At 52.0% G+C, this 25,321-nt stretch overlaps 1 protein-coding gene across 1 annotated transcript; it reads left to right on the plus strand.

The window, feature by feature from the left end:
• Window positions 1-1,283: 1,283 nt before the first annotated feature.
• Window positions 1,284-24,289, plus strand: VIL1 (villin 1). The gene is made up of 20 exons (XM_020904700.2): window positions 1,284-1,311; window positions 6,206-6,291; window positions 6,550-6,624; window positions 7,541-7,737; window positions 8,316-8,424; window positions 8,599-8,709; window positions 10,348-10,550; window positions 10,667-10,745; window positions 10,921-11,019; window positions 11,722-11,875; window positions 12,448-12,548; window positions 12,637-12,774; window positions 13,342-13,500; window positions 15,526-15,705; window positions 16,757-16,902; window positions 17,572-17,716; window positions 18,166-18,354; window positions 19,966-20,034; window positions 21,413-21,553; window positions 24,134-24,289. Exons 2-20 carry the CDS (start codon window positions 6,217-6,219, stop codon window positions 24,245-24,247), a joined length of 2,484 nt encoding a protein of 827 aa, XP_020760359.2. The 5' UTR covers window positions 1,284-1,311; window positions 6,206-6,216; the 3' UTR covers window positions 24,248-24,289.
• Window positions 24,290-25,321: the final 1,032 nt, after the last annotated feature.

Consider the following 25,321-nt stretch of genomic DNA (forward strand, 5'->3'; position numbering starts at 1 on the left):
GTGATTTTGGAGCCCCCAAAAATAAAGTCTCTCACTGTTTCCATTGTTTCCCATCTATTTGCCATGAAGTGATGGGACCAGATACCATGATCTTAGTTTTCTGAATGTTGAGTTTTAAGCCAACTTTTTTCACTTTCCTCTTTCACTTTCATCAAGTGGCTTTTTAGTTCTTCTTCTCTTTCTGCCATAAGGGTGATGCAGGTTTGATCCAACCAGGGATCAAACCCCCTCTAGTAGAAGTGTGGAGTCTTAACCACTGGGCCATCAGGGAAGTCTTGAACATATACTTTTTATTCACACACAAAAAGGTGCTTTTAAAGAAACAAGATAGCACCTGAATTGCGTTTACTCCTCTTACCAGACTGCATGAGCTCACACACGCACACCTGCACACACATGCACAGATGTGCACACTCATGTACATCTGTCTTGAGAACTCCTGGGAAGGTATGGCCAGAAGAAGCAGCTGGCCTCACCCCGCCCACTTCAGTTCACCTCCCTAAGGACCACCATGCAGAAGTGACAGGAGAATTTCTGCAGGGGTGAAGTTTGAGGGGCAGCTGCCCAGGACACTGAGTTTGGGGGCGACGCTGACTTCTGAGCGAGACTGGCTCCTTTCCCATCTTGAGCGAGAAGCCCCCTAGGATCAGGGTTCAGAAATACAAGCCGTGGCTTCGGGGGAGAACGGCAGAGCAGAGTCCAAAGGAACCGGTTTATTGCAGCTCATAAAAGCAGGAGGAGGAGCCAGTACCTTTGAAGGGGCAGACAAGAAAAGCTCTGTGCCCCTCGGAGCGAGCGTGCGACCTCTAGGGGTGCTAGGGTCCCGTCAGTCCTGGAACAGCCCCAAATCTTATTTCCTGGCCCTAAATCCCTGTGTCCAGGGCTCCCCCATCCTGGGGTCCTTCCCCCAAAGGGAGGAGGGAGGATGGAGGAGCCTGCTCCTCTGGTTTGGAAGGATGAAGGGTCCAGGCGCCCCTACCTTTCCTGGCAGGTGCTATCCACCTGCAGGGAGCATCTGGGCCCTGGGTAGAAATGTATCCCATCCCTGGGTGCTCGCTGGGGACCCAGGGGTGGGGCCCCTCGGCTGTGGGTGTCTGGCGGTCACTGGGCTCCTGGCTCCTAGGGACACGGCGGCCACCTGCCTCCCCACCCCCTCGCCCATTCCCTCTCTCTCTGGGGCCCTATCTTCCCTTATATGGTGAAGGCAGTTCCTAGAGGAGGGGGGGGGGTGGGGACAAAGGTCGCTCTCCTCCAGCCAGCTTGCCACAACTCCCTGAGATCTCCCAGGTGGCAGCTGCCTCCCCCAGACAGGTAAGGCCACCCTGCGGGGACCCAGCACGGTAGGTGGTGGGAGAGGGCAGGACAGGGTCGGCTGCTTCCGGCGGGCAGCCCGGGGCCTCCTACTTCTTGGCGTGGGGGTGAGAGAGAGATTTGGCTCTCTGGAGAGTCTGGAAAGGGCAGGGAGCACAGGGTGGCCTCCCGGGCCTCCAAGAGAAGGATAGTGTAGCTTCCACTCCAGACAACGGCCCTTTCCTACCCCCCCCGCGTGCCATCGTCCCCACCCTGCGTTGGGTACCACCTGGCCCAGATCGCCCTGGACAGAGAAGAATCTGGGGACTTGTAGATGTAAAACCCACCAGCCCTGGGCCACCAGGGAGCAGCTGGTCACCCTGACCTCCCTCTCCCCCTCCCCTGGCTCCCACCATCTCTGCTCATTTCTTCCTCATCTGAGATGTTTTTTTTCCTCTGCGTCTCCATTTCCTTGTCACTCCTGGGACCTCAGCGCTCTTGTCTCCTGGATACCAAAGTGTGAGCAACAGCCATCAGGGATGGAATGGGCAAAGACAGAAGCAGGGGCAGGGGGCTGGTGGTGGCAGGGCCCTGGGCGGCCGTCTATCTTTGGATGCCCTTGCAGGCATGCTATCCCATCTCTCCTCCACCGGACCCCTCCCCTCAGCCTCACCAGGCCCTGTAGCCCCATTCAGCTGAAAGGAGGTGAGGCAGGGGAGTGGGGGCAAGTCCAGATTAGGATCTTAGGACATATTGACCACCTGCTTCCCAGGAAGCCTGTTCAGGTGCTCTTGGGTGGGGGTGAGGCTGAGTCTGCAGGCTGGAGGGCTGGGATATGTCACTCACTCTGCTCTCACTGGCCTAACAGAGCAGGAGCGTGTCCTTCGTTTCGAGGAGTGCCATGTCCCTGTCCCACTCAGAACTGTGTGACTAGGGACAGAGAGCAGTTGGGGCACTCTGGAGCTCTTTGGAGCCCGAACTCCCAGGACAATGGGGCAGCAGTTACAAAGGAAAGATGGGACGCAGGGGACAGCAGGAACCCTAATTCCTCCATGGCCCTAAGAAGGGCCACTCCTTTTATTCTGCAATTCAGTATTTCTGCTTCAAGAATATTTATTGAGCACCTCTTATGTGCTGGGGGGCCTTCCAAGTGGCGCCAGGGGTAAAGAACCTGCCAGGCAATGCAGGAGACTAAGAGACGCAGGTTTGATCCCTGGGTTGAGAAGATCCCCTGGAGGAGGGCATGGCAACCCACTCCAGTATTCTTGCCTGGAAAATTCCCTGCACAGAGAAGCCTGGTGGGCTACAGTCCATACGGTCTGCCAAGACCTGGACATGACTGAAACGACTTAGCACGCACGTGTACCAGGAGCTGGGGGCTACACAGACAAACGAGTCTAGGTCCTTGGGAACCTTAGACTTATAAAGAGATCCTATCACCATCATGTGGTCAGGGGACCAAGACAGGCATCTTTTGGCCAGGATGGCTTGGGCTCCCTGAGGACGGGTCTCTTGTCTAACTTGAGGATTCTAGGAAGGCATCTTGGAAGAAATGAGCCCTAAGTTGAGTCCAGAAGAGCATAGGAGTGTTGGCCAAGTGAAGAAAGGTGGGGAGTGCCTTGGAAAGGAAAATGAAAGGAAAAGAAAAGGACATAAGAGGAGAGTGTGAAGCAGCATGGGGTGGGTGGGGGTGGCCAGGGCCAGTGAATCGTGTGCTGTTACCGGAAGCAGAGAGGGATGGGGATGTGTTGGAAGGCAGGACAGGGAAGGCTTCGGAGTGTGCATCAGTGGCTGACTTCGGGGTCCGGGAGTGATGGTGCCCTTCACTGAGGTGGGGACAGAGGAGCAAGGGGACCAGGAGTGAGCAGGGAGCCAGTGAATTCAAGTTGAGGGAGAAGATGTCACATATTCAAACCCAGGGCTGTGCTGTGGGCAATGAGGGGTTGGCATGGGCCCCCTACTCCTCCCAGCAGTTCAGGAGATGCAAGGCTGGAGCAGGTTCACCAGAGTGGGGGTGGTGCGGGACAGAGGCATCCGCTCTAACCAGCTCTAGGAGGCAGGAGCAGCTGGCGGGCATCCATGAGGTACTCTTGCAGTGCGAGTCCAATTCTTGGGGCAGCTCCCCCAGAATCCCCATGCCCACCTCTTCCCTCTTCAGGCTGCTGGAGGCCCCCAATCCTGATTTCTCTCTAGGGAGGCAGAGCACCAACTGTTTCAAACCCCTGCTCCAAAGTCTCCACTGATCTGATGGACAAGAAGAGCCTCATCTTGTCTGCCCTCTTTTGCTCTTGCTGGTCCCTCCTAGACTCAGAACACATCCCTGATGGGACTTTATTACTTTTTTTATTTTTCATTTATTTATGTTGTGCCTCACTGCATGGCATGTGGGATCTTAGCTCCCCAACCAAGGATCGAACCTGTGCCCCCTGCAGTGGAAGTTCAGTCTGAACCCCTGGACTACCAGGGAATTCCCCCAGTGGGACTTTAGAGACCACCTGGTTGTCGACTGCCCACTCATAGGTGAAGATACATGCCATGTTCGCACAGCAAGTGAGGGTCGATCTGTTTTGGCAAAAAGAGGGATGTGAACAAAGGTGGTGATTGAAGTAAGAGGAAACATTTTCTTCATTAGTACCCAAACTGGTTCAACCGAACAATGAGTCCTGGGAGCCCTGAGGTCTCCATGGGTTGAGAAATGTTTCATGGAGGAGGCCCTGACCCACAGGGATATCAGACGGGACCCAGGCATTAGGGGCTTCTACAGATGCGGCACTGGCCATCGGCAGGTGGCCCTAATTTGCTGGAGGGGGCACTAATCACAGGCTGGGCAGGAAGACGTTGCCCCCAAATTCCACAATGCCAGGGAGAAGGGGGTCACCGTTTAGGAGTCAGAAGAGGGAGTTGACCAACAGTAAAAGACCAGGTCATTGTTCCAAGAGGTGACTCAGAGTCCAGGTGCAAGGAGAGATTAGATAGATTCCAGCTGTCAGAGCACGGCGGTGGGGGCCACGTCATCGTTCATTCATTATTCATCGGTTCAAGGAGCGTTCATGGAGGGCAACTCCAAGCCAGGCTGGGTGGTAGGCTCGGTGGGGAATGGGATGGCCTCCAGACTGGGAGGGAGGGGCAGGAAACCTGGGACAAAAATTACTGGGGACAAGTGGCTCTCCTCCCTAGCTCATCAGAGTCACTGGGGAGTTTTGAAAGCATCTCTGGGTCGCCTCCCCAAAGGCAGAAAATAAAGTGCCCAAGCCTGGGCCCCACCCTGGCCTAATTAAATCAGAATCCCTGGGGGTATGATATAGCTTGAGCATCAGAGCACCAGTGTTGTTTAAAGCTCCCTAGCTGATTCTGATGAGCACTTGGAGTAAAGAACATAGCTTGAAGTCAAAGGAAAAGAGTCATAAGAGACAGCATGAAAGAAGATAGGGGAGAGATTTCTTCAAGATCAGTGGGTGGAGGGTGGTTCCCAGTGGGAAAGGTTCACTCGTTCATTCATTCACTCATTTATTCCCTCATCCATCCACTTAATCACTTTTACCCACAAACTCAGCCAACCACCCCACCACCTGGCCATCCACCCACACACCCACTCAACAAAGTTCCAGCAGAGCTGGAAGCTGGGGATTCAGCACTGAACAAACACGGCCCCACCCCGGTGGGGTCCACATCTTGTCGAGTCCACATCTTGTGGGCCACCAGAACAGTAATTGAGGGGTGTTTGAGGGTTCGGACTTCCCTTGTGGCTCAGCTGGTAAAGAATCCACCTGCAATGCAGGAGACCTGGGTTCAATCCCTGGGTTGGGAAGATCCCCTGGAGAAGGAATTCTCTTCTGGCCTAGAGAATTCCATGGAATTTAAAGTCCATGGGGTCACAAAGAGTGGGACATGACTGAGCGACTTTCTCTTTCACTTGAGGGTTGGGGGTAGCAATAAATAGGAAATTGCTGCATACACTTTTCTATTGTGATAAAATACACTGAATATAAGACTTACCATTTTAACTACTTTAAAGCAAACAATTCGGGGACATTCAATACATTCAAAATTCTGTGCAGCCATCACCGCTGTCTAGTTCCAGAATATTTTCATCATCCCAAATGGAAACTCCACACGCACAAGGGGTTACTTCTCTTTCCTCCCTTCTCCGCAGTCCCTGACAACCACTAATCGCTTGCTCTCTCTATTGATTTGCCTGTTCTGGACACTTCATGTAAATGCAGTCGTGCAAAACGGGGCCATTGTGTCTGGCTTCTTTCACTCGGCATCATGTGTCCAAGGTTCATCAATGCTGCGGCGTTTGTATCGTGCTTAATTCCTTCTTATGGCTGAGTACTATTCCATTGTGTGGACAGACCACCATTTGTTGATCTAGTCGTCTGTTGATGGACATTTGGGTTGTTTTCACCTTTTGGCTCTTGTGAATAGAGCTGCTATGAAACTTCATGTACAAGTTTTGTTTGAACACCTGTTTTTTTTTCTTCAATTCTTTTGAGCATGTATACTTTTCAACCCTTGTTTATTCTTTGCTTAAAAAAATAAACTCTGTATGATATATTTTTTATATTTTATATATATTTTAGCCAGGCATGGCTTTGATCAAACATTTTCAGGCAGCCATCGTTTGGGGCTGTGTCAAGAAGGACCTTGCATGTCAGGCTTACCAGTGGGACCTTTTCTCAGTAGGTGATAGAGAGTCAGGAAAGGAGTTTGAACAAGAGTGACAAGATCAGAGCCCGGTGGGAAGTCTGGAGGTGGGACCACCCCACCTCCAGCCAGTGGGGACCTTTTTTAAGGCCCTGAGCCCTGGCTTCCTGGCCCTGTGGGGAGCTCTCCAGGGCTGGGCTGGAAGAGTGCCCCCTGAAAGCCAGGGTTCCCAGACCCTCTTCTTGCTCCCACGCCACTTCACCCCTAGGCTCATCCACCATGACCAAACTGAGCGCTCAAGTCAAAGGCTCCCTCAACGTTACCACACCCGGGGTGCAGATATGGAGGATCGAGGTGAGGATACTGCCTGGTCACAGGGTGGGCTCTGCGGCTGGGGATGGACTGTCCTCCACCCTGCCCTGCTGGCGTGCGAGTCCCTGCTGCCAACCCCACCCCCTCCTCAGGCATCAACCCCCCCCATCCTCCTTCCCCTCCCCGCCCTCCTCACACTCATTCTCCTGGTCTGTTTGCTCTTCTCCCCCAGCTCTCTGTTTGGTTAACGGGAGGCAGGGAAGCTGGGGGTCCTGGGTGGTCAACCCCTTCTCTCCTTAGGCCATGCAGATGGTGCCTGTTCCTTCCAACTCCTTCGGCAGCTTCTTCGATGGTGACTGCTATGTAATCCTGGCTGTGAGTGGGGTATGGGCAGGGGAGGGGGCACAGCAGAGAGCAAAGCTTAGGGCAGCAACAGGAGGAACCGTGAAGCTGGGGGAAATGGGGACTGCTGCCCAGCTTCATCCCTAGATAGCGTTCAGTTGGTGTTCCCAGCCTAGCCGTAACACCAGAGGGTCAGAGATATAAGAGCCTCTCAGTGCCCTTGAACCACTGAGCTCCCAGCTGGAGTGACCCTCTGTGGATTTACAGTCTTGGGGGAGCTTCTGAACTGGTGGGATATCACCCTACCTTGAGCCCATGTTCCCAAAATCCACAGTCAACTTCATTTGACTCTCTTGGTTTCTTCTGCATCCTGTATCATTAATGCATTTGTACTTCTACTGATTTGCTTTTAAAATTTAAATCCATTTATTAAAAAACTTAACTCAGTATCATTATCACAAATGGAAAGCAGTGTCCCGTTTCACAAACAGAAAGCAGCTATAAAATATTTCCATAATCAGGGATTTCCTGGAGGACTGGTGGTTAAGACTCCACACTTCCACTGCAGGGGACGTGGATTCTATCCCTGGTTAGGGAGCTAAGATCCTGTATGCTGAGAGGGGTGGACCAAAAAAAATTTCCAAAGTCATTTCACTGTATACCACCAAGTCACCTTCCATGGTGTGCACATAACTTTGGAAAATGCTGCCATAGTCCAACCAAGTTATTTCCAAGGCCCAGGAGAAGACACCTGCTACATGTCTCAGAGGGTCTGAGAGAACTACAGCACAGTGCAGGGCTCCTGACCACTCGTCCCGTGAACTACTCCATGCCACGCTCCCCTGTGGTGCTGGCCCCACATGTTCAGGAGAACATGTGAAGCAGGGAGGCGGGGAGAGGGCTGTGGGAGCCCAGGGCCTTGGGTCCACTGGACATGTCCTCTCCCCAGATCCACAAGACAGGCAGCAACCTGTCCTATGACATTCATTACTGGATCGGCCAGGCCTCGTCCCAGGACGAGCAAGGGGCGGCTGCCATCTATACCACGCAGATGGACGACTTTCTGAAGGGCCGGGCCGTCCAGCACCGTGAGGTCCAGGGCAACGAGAGCGAGACCTTCCGAGGCTACTTCAAGCAGGGCATTGTGTACGGAGCGGCACGCTACAGGGGGAATGGAGCCAGGGCTGGGAGGGCCACCTGAGGCTGGGGGGCAGGCCTGGGGCTGGGAGGGGAGCCCATGAGGGTCATTTCTGTTCACCTTTCCATTCCCCGCCCCTGTCTCTGCTGCTGCCCTATCCTTGGTCTTCAGCCTTGAGTTTGAGAGGAGACACAATTCTGTCTTCAGCATCTCCCCTCTTCCCTTCGCTTCAGCCCCCTGTCCTGTCCTCACACATGGCCCCATTACCATACACCCACCTTTTGCAGGCCTCTCAGCAGGGCAAGGACTAGGGTGAGGCAAGCGAGGCACCAGGGTACAAACTCCAAGGAGGCACGCACTGCCAGGGTCATGCAAACGGAGGCGATATAGTGACCTTGCACTTGCATGACCCTGAGAGTGAGTGCCTTTTGGGGGTTTGTGCCCCCAAGGCCTCAGGCACCCATTTACTCCCAGCCCCAGCCCTCAAATGGGCCCTGTGGCAACCACATACCCAGGATCTGAGAGGACGGGGGGCCCGTCACACCTCCCAGCCCACTCCCTTGGGTCAGTTCACCTCTCCTCACAGGATCCGGAAAGGGGGCGTGGCTTCCGGCATGAAGCAAGTGGAGACCAACTCCTATGACATCCAGCGGCTGCTCCACGTCAAGGGCAAGAGGAATGTGGTGGCAGGAGAGGTGGGCACCAACCAGGGCTCAGGGCGCACAGTCTCCTCTCCTCCCACCCACTGCCCTGACTGGGCGGAGGGCAGAGGCTGAGGAGGGGTGAGGGGCAGGTAAGTGGTGGGGGAGAGATTGATGGATGATGGACAGGGTCTGAGTGGGGTCTGTGCCTGCCCCATGGCTCCCCAGGTGGAGATGTCCTGGAAGAGTTTCAACCGTGGGGATGTTTTCCTCCTGGACCTTGGGAAGCTCATCATACAGTGGAATGGGCCGGAGAGTAACCGCATGGAGAGACTGAGGGTAAATCCCCCCTGTGCCGCCCACCCAAAATCCCACCCTGCCCCTCCCGCTCCTGCCTCCAGCACCTGGCCTCCCTCCTACACTTGCCAGACTGCTGCCACGCCTCCACCGGCCCTCATTTCCTCAGCACCCTCTTCCCTGATTGTCTGGGGTGCTGTGTTTGAAGGTGGATCTGAGTCTCCATGTGTGTGCAGTGAGGTATGTGTGCTGGAGTCTGCATGCATGCACTGTGGTGGGTCCACTAATGTCTGATGAATCCCTGCTGTGTGGCAGACACTGTGCCCAGCATTGGGAGCCAGCGGTCAATGAAACGGGCAGAGCTCTGCCCTGGCTCTGGCCTCCAGGAGGGGAGACAGACATCAGAGGAATATTGGAGAAGTAAGGGGTGCGGAGTGTGGCTCTCAGGGTTAGGAGGGGTCTAAGAAGGCTTCTGGGAGGAGGGGGTGGGGGGAGAGGGCCCTAAGGGAAGAGAGGAGTGGATGGGGGGCAACCTTCCAGCTCAGACAAAGCCCGAGACAGGGACTTTAGGGAGTTTGGAAAGGAGGGTGGGTGGGTCTCAACAGGACGTGCTATGTGGTCAGGAAGCTGTGTGAGAGGGTTGAGGTTTGTTCTCAGTGCCTGGGACGCCGTTGAAGGACCCTCTGACTTCCGAGGGGCGAGGGGAGTGGACGGGCTGAGGGCACACGCCTAGGTGAGGAGGGGGCTGGGAAGGTGGAATCACAGGACCTGCATGTCAGGTTGGGGGTGACAAGAGAGGAGAGAGACAGAAGTCAAAAGTTGTGCTTTTTGTGGGGATGGGTGGGGTCCCATTTTCTGAGATGGCGAGATCAGGGAGCAACAGAGTTGGGGAGAAAATCAAGGTTGGGTTTGGGGCATCTTAAAATGGGGCTGTCTTGGGAGCTGGATAAATAGGGCTTGGCTGGAAACAGAAAGGTGGGCCTGGCGAGGGGGGCAGTGGGGTGAAGGGAACCGTGGAGAGGGGAGGCGGCCGGAGTGGAAAGGCCAGGAACTGGAGAGGAGACGCTGGGCTGAGAGAGTGAGCCAGGCTGTGTGTGTGTGTGTGTGTGTGTGTGTGTGTGTGTGTGTGAGTGAATGTGTGTACACGGCTTTGGGGCAGAGACAGGACTGTGATCTTCAGGGCTCACCTCTCATGCAAAACTTTGAAGCAAAATCATAAATTTCAAACAATGTCAAAACCAAAGGCCTAGCAAGTCCCCCCAACCCCCCACCAGACCCCCCCCTTGCTCATGAAGAAGACTGCTCTTCCTGAGGTTTTAGCTTGGCTTCCTGACACACACCTTGATGGGGTGGAGAGGGAGGTGGGAGGGGGGACCGAGATGGGGAATACATGTAAATCCATGGCTAATTCAATGTATGACAAAAACCACTGCAATGCTGTAAAGTAATTAGCCTCCAACTAATAAAAATAAATGGAAAAAAAAAAAGAAAAAAAATGCAAAATAAATAAATAAAAATAAAAGCCTGATCCCCCCGCTTGAAAGGGAAGCGCCAGGCAGGTGCCTCCCACTTTGGGGCTGCTGTGGGGGGCTGGGCTCTCCAGGTGTGGTTTGGGGTGGCGGACGCTGCCCTGTCCACCGCCCCCCACCAGCCTTCATGCGTCCCGGGGCCTCCCTGCAGGGCATGAACCTGGCCAAGGAGATCCGCGACCAGGAGCGGGGTGGGCGCACCTACGTGGGTGTGGTGGATGGGGAGAACGAGAAGGCCTCACCGCAGCTGATGGAGATCATGAACCACGTGCTGGGCCAGCGGAAGGAGCTGAAGGCTGCCGTGGCCGACACGGTGGTGGAGCCGGCCCTCAAGGCTGCCCTCAAGTTGTACCAGTGAGTGCCTGGCTGCGTGGGGCTCCTGCTGGAACAGGGGGCACCTCCCGGGGGAGGAAACCCCGGGACGAGGGTCCAGCATCCTCCTTGTCTATGCCGCGTCTTTGTCTATGCAGTGTGTCTGACTCAGAGGGAAAGGTGGTGGTCAGAGAAATCGCCACGCGGCCACTCACACAAGACTTGCTCAGTCACGAGGTGAGAGGGTCTGGAGTGCCCCCAGCCCCAACTCCCCATTACCCACCCGGCCCCTGCCCACTCTCCCCCAGTGGGAGCAGCTCCAGGGTCCTGGGGTGGTCGGAGTGGGGGAGCACAAGAGGCAAACTTCTGTGTCTGCAGCTCCCCCAGCCTGCGCTTTCTCTCCCACCTCCAGGACTGTTACATTCTGGACCAGGGGGGCCTAAAGATCTACGTGTGGAAGGGGAAGAATGCCAATGCCCAGGAGAAGAAGGAAGCCATGAACCAGGCGCTGGTGGGTCTGGGCGTCAAGGAGGAGAACTTGGAGGAGGGGTAGAGAAGGCCAGCCAGGGGGGAGAGAGCAGTGGGGGCCAGAGGCCAGGGACGGCTCTGGGCCTCACTTGGCTCCGGGGGGTCGTCTTGGAGGTTCTCTGCACCCCAGGGAGGCAACAACCCGGCGACCTCAAGAATCGTCACAAAAAGGGAGCCTCCTCAGGGCTTGCACCTCAAGCTTGGCTCTGAAAAGGGAGGGAGAAACGGAGGCTGGCCTCCCTACAAGAAGCAGGGTGGGTCAGCATGGGGCTGAAGCCAAATCAGAGTTTGGGGTCATTGTAGGAGCTGGAGTCAGTAACCTTGAGCTGGCCGGGGATCAACGTTGGATTGGGGGTCGGGCTCAAATTTGGAGATGGAGGCTGGGGTCAGGTTTGGGTCAGATTTGGCCTTGGGGTCAGGGGTCTGAACTGGGTTTGGGGGTTAGTGTTAGATTCAGGGTTGAGGTCAGAGTTAGGTTTGAGGTGGAGTCTGGTGTGACCTGGGGTAGGATTCAGCTGGATTAGGTTTGAGGTCAGCATTGGGACAGCGATTAGAGTCTGGTCTGGGCTTGGGACCAGGACAGGTTAGTGGTGGGTCTGGTTGGGGTTACAGCCAGGCTTCGGCTCCTGTTGGGGGGTGGAGGCTGGGGGAGGGACACACCCCAGCCTCCTCCTTCTCTTCCCAGAACTTTATCAAAGCGAAGCAGTATCCACTGAGCACACAGGTGGAGCTGCAGAACGACGGGGCCGAGTCAGCTGTCTTTCAGCAGCTCTTCCAGAAGTGGACAGTACCCAATCGGACCACTGGCCTGGGCAAAACCCACACCGTGGGCTCCGTGGGTGAGGGCTGGCCCGAGGCGGGGTGGGGCTGGAAGCGGGCAGTGGGCCAGGAGAGCGCTGGACCTGACTCCTGCCCTCCTTCTTGAACACTCCTCTTGTGCACACTTCACCCTGACTCTGGGCTCCCCAGGTGGAGGGGCGTGGACACAAAGGGACTTGGATAAACTCAAGAGTTGTCATAAAAAGGGAGCTGAGAAAAACTCGCCTTTCATTTGGAGTAGTGTTGGGTCTCCTCGGAACCCAAACCCAAACAACTCCAGTCTTTGAGACAGTATTTGCTAAGGACAAGCTCCATGCCAAGCACCCGGGGGAGGAGAATATGTCCCTCTCCTGGCTGCTCTGGGAGGCCTCGACGAAACATGAGTCTTAACAGGAGGGAGGTAGGGTTCTGTGTTATAGCTCTGCCACTGGCTAACTGTGTGACCCGGGATAAGCTACCGAATCTCTCTAGCCTCAGTTGCCTCATCTGTAAAATGGGTCTAAGAATTGCAGCTCCCACTCCAGGCTGTTGTGAGAACCTGGGGGAACTCAGCTGGTGACACTGGGTGTCATGATTTCCCCCCTCACTCCAGCCAAGGTGGAACAGGTGAAGTTTGATGCCACATCCATGCATGTCCAGCCTCAGGTGGCTGCCCAGCAGAAGATGGTGGACGATGGGAGTGGCGAGGTGCAGGTATGGCGGGGGGAGAGAGGCCCGGGCCGGGGGGCAGGGGTTGGTGGAATCTGTCCCGGACCTCACACTAGCCTGGTACCGGCTCCAGATGTGGCGCATCGAGAACCTAGAGCTGGTGCCTGTGGACACCAAGTGGCTGGGCCACTTCTTCGGGGGCGACTGCTACCTGCTGCTCTACACCTACCTCATCAACGAGAAGCAGCACTACCTGCTCTACATCTGGCAGGTCAGGCCCCACTCCACCCTGTTCAGAGCGCAGCTGCTCAACCCCGCTTCACTATACCCCTGCCAAGCGGCCATCGCCCTGGACTTGAATACCTCTGGTGGTGGGTATCTTACCCCCTTTCCATCTTGGAACTGCTTTGGCTGGGAGATCCCCCTGACGCTGGGTACCCCCACTCACAGCCCTTCCCCTTTTGTTCTCTGAGTCTCCTTTCTAACTTCCATGGCTTCTTGCGCCTTCTCTTCACCCGCTCTGACTGTGGGTTTCCATGTCCAGATGCGAGTGAGTGGGAGATGTTTGGGGGTGCTGGGGGTGAGTGGGGGCTAGTCGTGGTGTTTCCTCAAGAAAGGTGCAGTAAGTGGGAGAGGAGGTTGGGGGTCAAGGTGGGCTGGGGTGGACTGAGGCTGGAGAAAGATTAGGTGTGGGGCTCAGGGGGGAGTGGGATTTTGGTTGTGTTCAGGGTGGAGATTGGTGGGGAAGACAGTTGGGTTTAGGGCCAGTCAGAATTGGATATGAAGTTAAAACTGGGGGCTAGCCTTATCTCACCCCTCCCACCCTGCACATCCCCAGGGCAGCCAGGCCAGCCAGGATGAAATCACAGCCTCTGCCTATCAAGCTGTCATCCTGGACCAGAAGTACAACAATGAACCGGTCCAGATCCGGGTCCCGATGGGCAAGGAGCCGCCTCACCTCATGTCCATCTTCAAGGGACGCATGGTGGTCTACCAGGTGTGGCAGTGAGGTGGGGTGGGCTCTGGGAAACAGGGAAGAGGACATGGGGTGGGGGACCGGGCTGGGGGTAGCCTACTCTTCCTGGGAGGGGACTGTTTGAGGCTCCATCACCTATGTGCAATGGAAATAGAAACAACTACTCAGTATTTTTAAAAATCCATTTAATGAACACTTAGCATGTATAAGACTATTACTCTCTACACCCCAACTCCTCTCTAGATGAAAAAAGAAGTTATGTTGGATGATTTGCTGAACAATGAACCTAAGGTGCACTGACACCTTTTTTTTTTTTTAAACTTTTCATTTTGTATTGGCATGTAGCCAATTAACAATGTTGTGTTTCAGGTGAACAGCAAAGGGACAGCCATACATATACATGTATCCATTCTCCCCCAAACTCCCTTCCCATCCAGGCTGCCAAATAACATGGAGCAGACTTCCCTGTTGAAATAGCCATCCCTTGCATTCCTTTAGCAATTACCTATTTATTGAACACTTACTAAGTACACAGCCCTCTGCAAAGCACCAAGGGGGAGAAGAATGCCATGCTAATGCTGTTTACCATCTTGTTGAACAAACAGTGAATCAACAGTCCAAGGCACTGTTTGCTTCAGTTCAGTTCAGTTCAGTTCAGTTGCCCAGTCATGTCCGACTCTTTTGACCCCATGGACTGCAGCATGCCAGGCCTCCCTGTCCATCACCGGATCCTGGCATTTACTCAAACTCATGTCCATTGAGTCGGTGATGCCATACAACTATCTCAACCTAGACCTGCCTTCAATCTTTCCCAGCATCAGGGTCTTTTCAATGAGTCAGTTCTTCGTATCAAGTGGCCAAAGTATTGGAGCTTCAACTTCAGCATCAGTCCTTCCAATGAATATTCAGGACTGATTTCCTTTAGGATTGATTGGTTTGATCTCCTTGCGGTCCAAGGGACTCTCAAGAGTCTTCTCCAACACCACAGTTCAAACGCATCAATTCTTTAGCGCTCAGCTTTCTTTATAGTCCAACTCTCACATCCATACATGACCACTGGAAAAACCATAGCCTTGACTAGATGGACCTCTGTTGACAAAGTAATGTCTCTGCTTTTTAATATGCTCTATAGGTTGGTCATAGCTTTTATTCCAATGAGCAAGCATCTTTTAATTTCATGGCTGCAGTCACCATCTGCAGTGATTTTGGAGCCCCCCCCCACCCCCGCAAAATAAAGTCTGTCATTGTTTCCACTGTTTCCCCATCTATTTGCCATGAAGTGATGGGACCGGATGCCATGATCTTGGTTTTCTGAATGTTGAGTTTTAAGCCAACTTTTTCACTCTCCTCTTTCACTTTCATCAAGAGGCTCTTTAATTCTTCTTTGCTTTCTGCCATAAGGTTAGTGGTGTCATCTGCATATCTGAGGTTATTGATATTTATCCCGGCAATCTTGATTCTAGCTTGTGCTTCATCCAGCTCAGCATTTCTCATAATGTACTCTGCATATAAGTTAAATAAGCAGGGTGACAATATACAGCCTTGACATACTCCTTTCCCGATTTGAAACTAGTCTGTTGTTCCCCATATGCTTAAATGCCAGAAATACATTGCATTCAGAGGGGCACATGAACACAATGATCAGCGAACAGGCAAAGAGTCCATGGTGGAAAGAGAGTTGGGAGGAGGTTTTGACATTGGGGTCAGAGCTCAGCAGAGGTGAAATGAAGGCGATGCAGAGGCCAGGACAAAGGTCCATGGAAAAGGTCCTGTGAGGAACCATGAGAAGCTTGGCTGAGCTAAATGGAGGGTTTGGAGAGAGCTGAGAGTGACCCTGGAAAGGCAGGTTGCCTCCTCATGTGAGACCTCAAATGATCCCTTGAAAGTTGGATTCTGGTCTGTAGACCTAGAATGGTTCTAGTCTGAACCAAGGTGTCAGGCAGGGAAGTGCCCGTAACCAAAGCAATGTTTTGGGAAGACTAGTCAGGTGATGGTGTATCAGAGGACCACCTTTGCTAAGTTACTCCTGCCCGTCTCTCCCTGCAGGGAGGCACATCCCGGGCCAACAACCTGGAGCCTGTGCCCTCCACCCGGCTATTCCAGGTCCGAGGAACCAGCGCCAACAACACCAAGGCCTTTGAGGTCACACCCCGGGCCACCTCCCTCAACTCCAATGACGTCTTCATCCTCAAGACTCAGTCTTGCTCCTACCTGTGGTATGGGAAGGTGTGTGCAGAGTTGAATGGCCTCCCCCTATCCCCCATAGGTCCCGCCTCCTGGTTTCCCAGCTGCCTCTGGCCCCACCTCCCGCTTCCTCAACACTGGGTCTGGATCCCTACCCTCCGCCCCTGTGTCTGAGTAGGTCTTTCTCGTTCTGTTTGTCTCTGGTGACTCCTGTCTGTCCTGTGTTGGTCCGTCTTCATGGTGTTTTTTTTAAACCCTTGCCTGAGATCAACAGGTGCACAATGCCATATTTATTTACGGCTGCGCTGGGTCTTCATTGCCACATGTGGGCTACTGTCTAGTTGTGGTGCAGAGGCTTCCCATTGAATGGCTTCTCTGCACAGGCTCTCGGCGCACGGTCTTCAGTAGTTGCAGCACTGGGGCTCAGCAGTTGTGACCTGCCGGCTCTAGGGCTTGAGGGCTTCAGTCGCTGCGGCACAGAGGATCGCTAGTTGTGGCTCTTGGGCTCTAGAGCTCAAGCTCAGTAGTTGTGGTGCACGAGCCAATTTGCTCTGTGGCATGTGGGATCTTCCTGGACCAGGATTCAAATCCGTGTTCCCTGCATTGACAGGCAGATTCTTATCCATGACGCCACCAGGGAAGTCCATTGAAAACAAAAAATTATTTATTTATTTGACTGTGCTGGATCTTAGTTGCAACATGTGCGCTCAAGGTCCCTGATCAGGGATCAAACACAGGCCCCCTGCATTTCGAGCACAGAATGTTAGCCACTGGACCACCAGGGAATTCCCCTGTCTTTATGTCTTGGGCTCTCTCATTCCCCCGGTGTGTGCCTGTCGCTGCCTCCCCCTTTATCTCTGTCATGAGGACTCAGTCTCTGGGAGGCCTCCACCTCTCCACTGGGAGGGCAGTCTCCCTTGCCTCCTCTGCCATCCTTTGGAGCGTCAAGGATGCTGGGCTGTGTGCGCAAGGCCTTGATCCAGGAGAACCTCTCAGGCCCGGGAGCCCTAGGCCAGTGAATATGGTGGAAAGAGGGGGAGACAGGGCCCTGGAGGTGGGCTCCCCCAGCACAAGCACCCCCACCTTTTTCCAGGGTTGCAGCGGGGATGAGCGGGAGATGGCCAAGATGGTTGCTGACACTGTCTCCCGGACTGAGAAGCAAGTGGTGGTGGAAGGGCAGGAGCCAGCCAACTTTTGGATGGCCCTGGGCGGGAAGGCCCCCTATGCCAGCACCAAGAGGTAACTCCCAGGTCCCTTGACCTCCAGCTCCCCTTCTGAGGCTGGAGAGCCTCCCAGCCCTTCTACCCGCATCACCCAGAGCCTGCAGCAGGCGTGGATTGAGGACTCTGGGTGTCGGGCTCACAGGGTTACCAGATGATGAAGGGGCAGCCGGGGCTCTGGGAGCCTCTTGGCATGGGGGCTGTGTCTGTGCTACTTACTGTGGAATGCCCAGGGCCTGGGGTGTATATTTCCTGTAAAGGGAGCTCACACCCAGAGAAGGCAGCTCAAAGAGAGGGGCGGGACTCTAGGTGTGCCCTTTGGGAGAAAGATGCCAGGGTCCCATCAGCCACTGTCCTTCCACGCTGCCACAGGACCAGAGGCTGAGGAACACAAGTTGTAAGCCTAGTTTTCTGAAGAACGTCCATGATCCACCATATCCCCAGTTCAAAAGCAAAAGGGCATGTACTATATTAGCAGCAGGAGCAATAGAGAAAGATATCAGGAAGAACTTCTTAACAGGACTGTAGAAGAGCTCACTGAAATGCTTGTCCTGGGAGAGTAGTGGGAATTTCTCCTTTGGAGGGCTCCTGGACTCTTGGTAGGATGGGGGACTTTTGGTGTGATCAGAAGAAAGAGCATTTTCCTAGGAGATGAGCTTTCCAACACAATTTCCTTTCTGCCTTGTAGGCTGCAGGAAGAAAACTTGGTCATCACTCCCCGGCTCTTTGAATGTTCCAACCAGACTGGGTGCTTCCAGGCCACAGAGATCCCTGACTTCAATCAGGATGACTTGGAAGAGGATGATGTTTTCCTGCTAGATGTTTGGGACCAGGTAGTTTTGAGGCCTGGGGACCTCCCTTCCGACAACCCTAGTCCCCAGGGCCAAGAAATAGTGGTTTTAAGGATAGGTAAGGTTTGATGTTTTCTTGACTTCCATATACATTCTTCCTGAGATTGGTATTACGAACAGCAGGAGCATAAGAAAGAAGGCAGGTAGGAGAGGAGGATGCGCAGTGGGGCTGCAGGGCACGACGTATACTTCTCCCAAAGTTCAGTTGATTTCATGAGGCAGAGGAGTGTTTCTGGGGTCTTTGGCTCTGGAGAGGCTGAGAGTCACACATCTACAGAATACTGAAGTAGAGGGCGTCTGTCCAACCCCAATTTCCAGAGGCAAAGTCAAGGCCGGATGGGGCCTGCCCAAGGTCAGGGTTCACAGCAGGGTGTCTGAGCCTGGGTGAGCTGAGGGAGGACAGGGGAGACTGACTCTGGGATGCTCCACAGGTCTTTTTCTGGATTGGGAAGAATGCCAATGAGGACGAGAAGAAAGCCGCAGCCACCACGGTGCAAGAATATCTCAAGACCCACCCCAGCGGCCGGGACCTTGAGACCCCCATAATTGTGGTGAAGCAAGGGCACGAGCCTCCCACCTTCACGGGCTGGTTCCTGGCTTGGGATCCCTTCAAGTGGAATGTGAGTGGCCCGAGCCCACTTGGTCCTCCCACCCCAGCACATTCTTCATGACACATACGAGGAGGCCAGGGTTGATGCCTGGGTTTTTCTGTCCATTGGGATAGATGACCTGTGATGTATTTGTAAAGGGGCTTGAAGAGACTTAGAATGGACAGTAAGGCTGCAGTAAGACTATGAGGCTCCCTGGTAAGGGAGAGGGAAGGAAGTCCATCAAAAATTTAGGCTCATGACCGTGTCTTGCTTGTACACGAGATTTAGCTCAAAGCTCTTGGACATTATTGGGAAGAGCTGTAACTGACGATTTTAATGCAAATGAATTGAAATTAAGCAAAATCAAAGAATTGATTTCTCACAATTCTCACTAGCCATGTGTAGCTAGCTGGTGGTTGCCATACTGGACAACACAGAAAAAGAATGTCCATCATCATTGCGGAAACTTCTATGAGATGGCATTGGTGGCCCTCTAAACACATTAGTTCTAAAGGAACATGTCTAAAGACATGTCTTCTAGCACTAAATTCTAAGCAAAATGGGCCCTATACGCAGCCCTGACCTGAGGAACAATGAAATAGACTTCCACAGAATTTTCCTAAACTGGCCCCAGAGAGAAGCAGAGGGCAGGTCCTCAAAATGGAGAAGGAAATGGCAACCCACTCCAGTATTCTTGCTGGAAAATCCCATGGACAGAGGAGCCTGGTTGGCTACAGTCCATGGGGTCACAGAGAGTAGGACACGACTTAGCGACTAAACCACAAACCACAGTGAAGATTTTCTGCAGGAAGAAGGAAAGCTAGGAAGAATGAGTGTTGTCCTGGTGGCTTTGGGTACACAAAATTGGTACAACAGATGAGATTTGGGAAACCGAGAGCTTAATTTCCTCAAATGCATTAAAAAAATTCAGTGTTTGATGAGCTAAGTTAAGTCTTGATGATGGAGCCCAACAAATCTCAAGTCTGCACACCTAGATGTGTCCAGAACTTCTCAAACCCAGGTCAGTGTCCCACATCAACAACTCTGGCAGGTCTTCCCCCCATCAGATCTGTGCTGGCTTCTCTCTCAGACTCATTCATCCATTCGTTTACTCACTAGTTCATACTGTCAGCATAGCTGGAACTCATAATATGTTAAGCTTGCTGCCAGGCCCTGGGATGTGGAGATGGGGCTCCCCATGGAGCCAAGTTCCCCTCTACTCCTTTCATTCCCCTGTGACAGTGTCCCCTCCAGGCTCTGAGGGGAGCTCTCCAGTTCTCCAGGACCCCCGTGTCCCCCACAGTGTGGGTAGGGTTTCCAAGGCTGCGTGCAGCTTCTTAAACTCAGAGGGTGGGGAAAGATCATACTCTCCATCTCCATGGTGGGCTGAGCGGGGCAAATAGTCCCTTGCCCCAGCCAGTTACCTGTCAACCCTTCATGCTCATCCTTACCATTCAACCTGGTTTTTCAAGGACAGCCTCCAGCCTCCCCCTGATTCCCCCTTCCCCTTCTCATTGCCCCTCGGCCCTAGAGCAGTCTTCTTTCAGCGCCTGAAGGAAAATGGTCCTGACTCCTCTGCTGAAACCCAGGTCTAATTTGTCACTTACTTTTTAGAAAATTTGTCACTTACTTTATATGCAGAACTCTAAATCCTATGAGGACCTGAAGGCGGAGCTTGGAAACTCTGGGGACTGGGGCCAGATCACTGCTGTGAGTATGGGGCAGGTGGCAGGGGCCCCCACAGTGTCCACTGACAGTGGTCAGACCCATGAAAGCTCAGAAAGCTCCAAAGAAGGTGCCAGGGTCTTCTGCTTTCTTTCCATCATTTTCTCCTTCTTCTCCTGGAAGTTCTTCTTGTGGTTTAACTTCAATGTCTTGCGCAGATTTGTCTCCTCCATTCCCTAGTGAAATGGTCCCCAAATTTTATCATGTGTAAGAGTCTGGGTGATGGGGAACTTGGGGGTGGGGGAAGCTTATTGAAATGAAGATTCTGTGACTTCCCTGGTGGTACAGTGGTTAGGACTCTGTGCTTCCACTGCAGGAGGTACAGGTTCAATCCCTGGTCAGGGAACTAAGATCCCACAAGCTCTGTGCCCCTCATCCACAAAGAAGGAAATCCCAAAGTCCCATTTCCTGAAATTCTGGTTTGGAGAATTGGGTTGAGACCCGTTAATGTGTGTTTTTCACAAAGGGCCCAGGTAATTTGATCTAGTTAGTTCTCAGACCACGCTTGGAGAAGTAATGATTTCTCTACTATCATCACCGTTCTCCAGGTAGAAAAACCTTCTCCTTCGATCTTTCAGTTAGTTCATAGAAATATGTTCAGCCTACAGGCTTAGAATGTGGGAATATGAAATCAAAGATGTTCACAGGCTTGCAGGGGAGATAAGACCAAGTAGACTGTGCAGAATTGTGGCCAGTACATGAGAGCAATTTCCCAAGCACACCGGGGTTATCAGCAGATAACATGTGAATCCCTCGGGCCCACCCACAGCCTGGGAACCCCATGGCACTCAATTAATCCTTCTTGGTTGACTGATGGAGCATGCGGGAAAGTGTGGGTAGGTAGGTCAAGGCTAAGAGAATTTATGGTTGACAGTTTCATATCAGCTAAAAGAAGGTCATAAATGTCCAAGGTAGACCTGGAACATTAGGGGTAGCCATGGAGAAGTTTATAAGTCATAGAACAGAACAGTTTTGTTTATGTGTTTTCCAAAGCTGGTCATACAGCCAACCAGCTTTGGTTGAATATAGACTGCCAAGCTTTAGCTTGTGGATCCTGTCAGTATGCCATGTTCTTATGAAGAGTGTGTGTATATGTATGTGGACAGTGGGAGGCAGGGGTCATGGAAGGCTTATATTTTTTTTGGTCACACTGCGCAGCTTGAGGGATCATAGTTCCCTGACCAGGGATTGAATGTGGGCCCTCAGCAGCGAAAGTGCTGGGTCCTCACTCCTGGACTGCAAGGAACTCCACTGAGGGCTTCTAGAAGGTTCCCTAGGGTCATTGTTGACTTCAGAGAAAAATGCAGCCTGGGAGGCAGCCACAAACCCGCTGAAGTGACAATGTTTTCTGTTTTTTCCCTAGGAGCTCACAAGCTCTAAACCAGATGTGTTCAATGCTAACAGCAACCTCAGTTCCGGACCTCTACCCATCTTTCCCCTGGAGCAGCTGGTGAACAAGACTGCAGAGGAGCTTCCCGAGGGGGTGGATCCCAGCCGAAGGGAGGTGGGTCAGAACCTGATTTAGTCAGAGATTTTTCCTTGAAAGATGAATGGGAATTATTCAGGCAGAGTGGGATATTCTCGGAGAAGGGAACAGTATACATGGAAGCCCAGAAGTAGGATGTAAACACAGCCTGGGTGAAAGGGCAAGGTGGCCAGAGCAGGGAGTGTGTGGAGCTGGGGAGGGGCAGCTGTTGGGTGAAGGGGGCACTTGGGACTTCTTTGTCGGGCTTCGGAGGGTGGTGTCCATCCTAAAAGTCAAGGGCAACTATTATGGGTGAAGCAAGGGAATGGCAGTCAGGTACATTTTTCAAAGCCCACTCTAGCTGCTCAGTGAAGAATGGACTTGCTAAATCTCCTTTAGTCTTGTCTGACTCTTGGTGACCCTATGGACTGCAGCCTGTCAGGCTCCTCTGTCCATGGGATTCTCCAGGCAAGAATACTGGAGAGAGTTACCATGCCCTCCTCCAGGGGATCTTCCCAACCCAGGGATCAAACCCATGTCTCTTATACCTCCTGCACTGGCAGGCAGGTTCTCTACCACGAGCCCCATCTGAGAAGCCCAAGAATGGGTGGGGATGGGTGGAGATGGTTTAGAGAAATATTTAGATTAAATCAGCAACACTTGGTAATGACTGGATAAAGGTCATAAGAGGGGGGTAATTGTGTCATTTTCTGAGATTAAAAAAACCCTGGGTCAGACCCAGCTCTAGACAGGGACAATCATGAGTTTAGTGGCACTGGGGAGACATCCAGGTTGAAGTATCATTACGTGTATGGTAGGCAGGCAATTCAGAGGCGTGCCAGGGAGACTAGTCAGCACTGGGTCCCTCAGGTAGAGCAGGGGCTGTCTGTGTGGACCACTTGGAGGAGAGAGTTTGGCAAGAAGGGCATGTTTAAAAAAAACACATGTCTAATATTCATTCTCTCTTCATGAAGATCCAAAATAGACTGCAAATCTAGCTTGAGAGGGTATTGAGAGAAAATTTACCCTGTGTACAATAAACCATAAAGAAGCCTTTGGGATGAATTAAGGAACCTATAGATGTGAGTTGGCTATTTCCTCCAGGAACATCTGTTATGGGTTTGGGCCCAATATACACATAAGTGTATTGTTTCTACAACATTTGCATCCTTCTTGTCACCTTTAGACCCCTTTATGCATTCCCTGTGTCTTCACTGTAATATTGGGATGATCCTAATAGCATATATTATTCTTAATAATATTAGAAATATTATTTCCCCAGCTCTTGGTACATAGGAAGTGTTCTGTACATGTAAGCTGTTATTGTCATTGCTTTTTTTACACCTGAGAAAACTCAGATGCAGAGCAGGGAAGTGACTTTCCCAGTTAGTAGCCAAGTCAGAGCAAGATTCAGGTTTTCTGAGTTCCACTCTTACTGTCATATCACATAACACACAAAGTATTTCTAAAGGGAAGGGCAGCCAATATTATTGGACCAGGTGATTAAAAGGAGGCTAAATAATGTACTTTGTTGGTAAGGCTGTGGAACAACATATATTATTTTGCTGTGAGGGCAGAATGTTACCACACCTGTAGAGGGGAGTTTTGCAATATCTAATAAAATATGCATTAGCCTTAAAAAAAAAAAGCTAAATAGATCACTAATTTTGAATATAAGAAACAGAATCAAGACAACCCCACCACAGTAGAAGCGGTCTGAAAAGGCTTAGATTCTTTTAAAAATTTTGTTGTCACTGATGATTAAATTGTGGGAGTAGTGTGCATTCTTATAGAAGAGCTGAGGGTTCCAGGATAAGTGGGGAGAGTGCACATGCTCTGGCTGCTCCAAACTCAGAAGGGAGGGCCAGAACAGTGAACAGTGGGGTGGTGGGTCTTGCTGCAGGCAGTAGCAAGAAGGGCAATCTGAGTACCCATGAGTAAACCACAGAGAGGCGGATGTGGGCATGGGTGAGGCTAGTAATCAGCTGGCAGGACTGCAGGGTTCAAGAACAGGACCAGTGGAAAGATACAAGTCCACTGGGATGGGCAGTCCCTGCTATCTTGCCTGGGGGTCAGAGTCCAGAAGTCTCAACCAAGCTGCAGAGCCAGCTTGGGTGGGACAGAGAGCAGCTAAAGCATTTGCAGACCGTGGACACAACCATAGCTGTCAGGGACCTTCTTCCAAAACAGAGTGCTCCACCACCCTGCCTGGGGAATTGGGGAGGGCTTCCAGGAGCCTTGAGCAGAAAATGCCCAGAGGTGGGAGGCAAAGGATAACAGGTTAGAAAACCGGAGCTTCAGATCCACCTGAGTTTGAACTCCATCTAAAGGTGTTTACCAAGAAGCTGTTCAGTTCAACCTGGGCTTGAACTCCACCTACAGGTGTTAACCATAAAGAAGCTGTTCAATGTTCAGGGCTCTGCAGGAGTCAAAGAAACTTTCTAGAGGGCAATCCTACAGAGAACAGCCCCAGAGTGAAAAGAAATGCCACCTCCCCTCTCCCTGTCCCTCGTTACGTTGCCTCTTTTTGCTTGTCATCTGATTTCTGTCACACCTCTGTGACTCATCAGAGCTAACTCTAAGCAAGAAGCTGACCCTCTGGTCCCTCTCCTCTTCTAGGAGCACCTGTCCATTGACGATTTCACCCTGGCCTTGGGGATGACTCCTTCTGCCTTCTCGGCTCTGCCTCGATGGAAGCAACAAAACCTCAAGAAAGAAAAAGGGCTGTTTTGAGAAGCAAAAGTAACTTGTAGTTTAAAGCAGTACCCTACCCTGCTTGCAGAGCTTCGTTTTGTTATTACTGCTATCAGTGATGTAAATCAATTGAAGTGGAAACCTGCAGTCTGTGGGGATGCCGCTTGTTTAGTAACCTACCTGTTCCTCCAGAAATATGATTCCTCTATAAGGAGACTGTGGTCCTAATTTCAGCTCTCAGGAAGTTGGGTGCATTGTTTTTATCCAGAGGTGTTGCATCACTTTCAAAGCATTCTGCTCTAGTGCTTTCCCTTCTGAGAGGAGCAACCCAGCACTCCATGGAACCTTAAGTTATGGCGAGACTCCCCTAGGCTTTTATCATGGCTCATCTTTAATATGGCAGTTGGGCTGAAGCATTTTTCAGTTTTACATCTTCCCCAGAGTAATGGCTTTTCCTTTTCACATGTATTTTCTTACAGCCTTCCTCAGGTGATAAGTTAAAGAGACTTTTTCTTTGGAAGAGCTGAACGGTCCAGGTGATGGCCCTATTTAGGAGGTTCCACAACACTCACTAACCGAGAGCCACATACCCACTGGGCCTGGGCTAGGGGCCTAACAGCAAGTATGAAATGCATACACTATTTTACCTTCTCTCTGATACTCTTAATAGTAAGGCAAAGGAAGAGCACAGTTTAGCCCAATGTTGGGTTTAAAAACTGTTATGCAGAACCTCTGCAGAGCTTCACAGGTTCCTCAGATGAAATCCAGCAAAGGTTGGTGCTGACTCAGCCATACTAGGTGTGTGTCCCACTCCCTTTAAGGTGCAACAGTGTTGCTTCAAAGTCCAAGTCAGAAGACCAACAGAATGTGATTTTCACAACTTCAACAACTGGTTAGGTGTCTGCAAGAATGTGTCCTTCTCAGAAATAAACAGTAGAACACAAGGTTAATAAAGGCTTTAATTTCACACACAAAAAAACTCTATGCATAATTTAAAAGGTAAACAAAAAACAAGAAAAAACCGTAAAGGGTACAGAGGAACAGTTCTGCTAAAACACAGATAAAGTGCCGCTCCATACAAAATAACAAAGAATCAGAATCAAAAGTCACTCT

The sequence above is a fragment of the Odocoileus virginianus genome, chromosome 30, assembly GCF_023699985.2.
Source record: "Odocoileus virginianus isolate 20LAN1187 ecotype Illinois chromosome 30, Ovbor_1.2, whole genome shotgun sequence".
In the NCBI taxonomy this organism is placed as follows: Eukaryota; Metazoa; Chordata; class Mammalia; order Artiodactyla; family Cervidae; genus Odocoileus; species Odocoileus virginianus.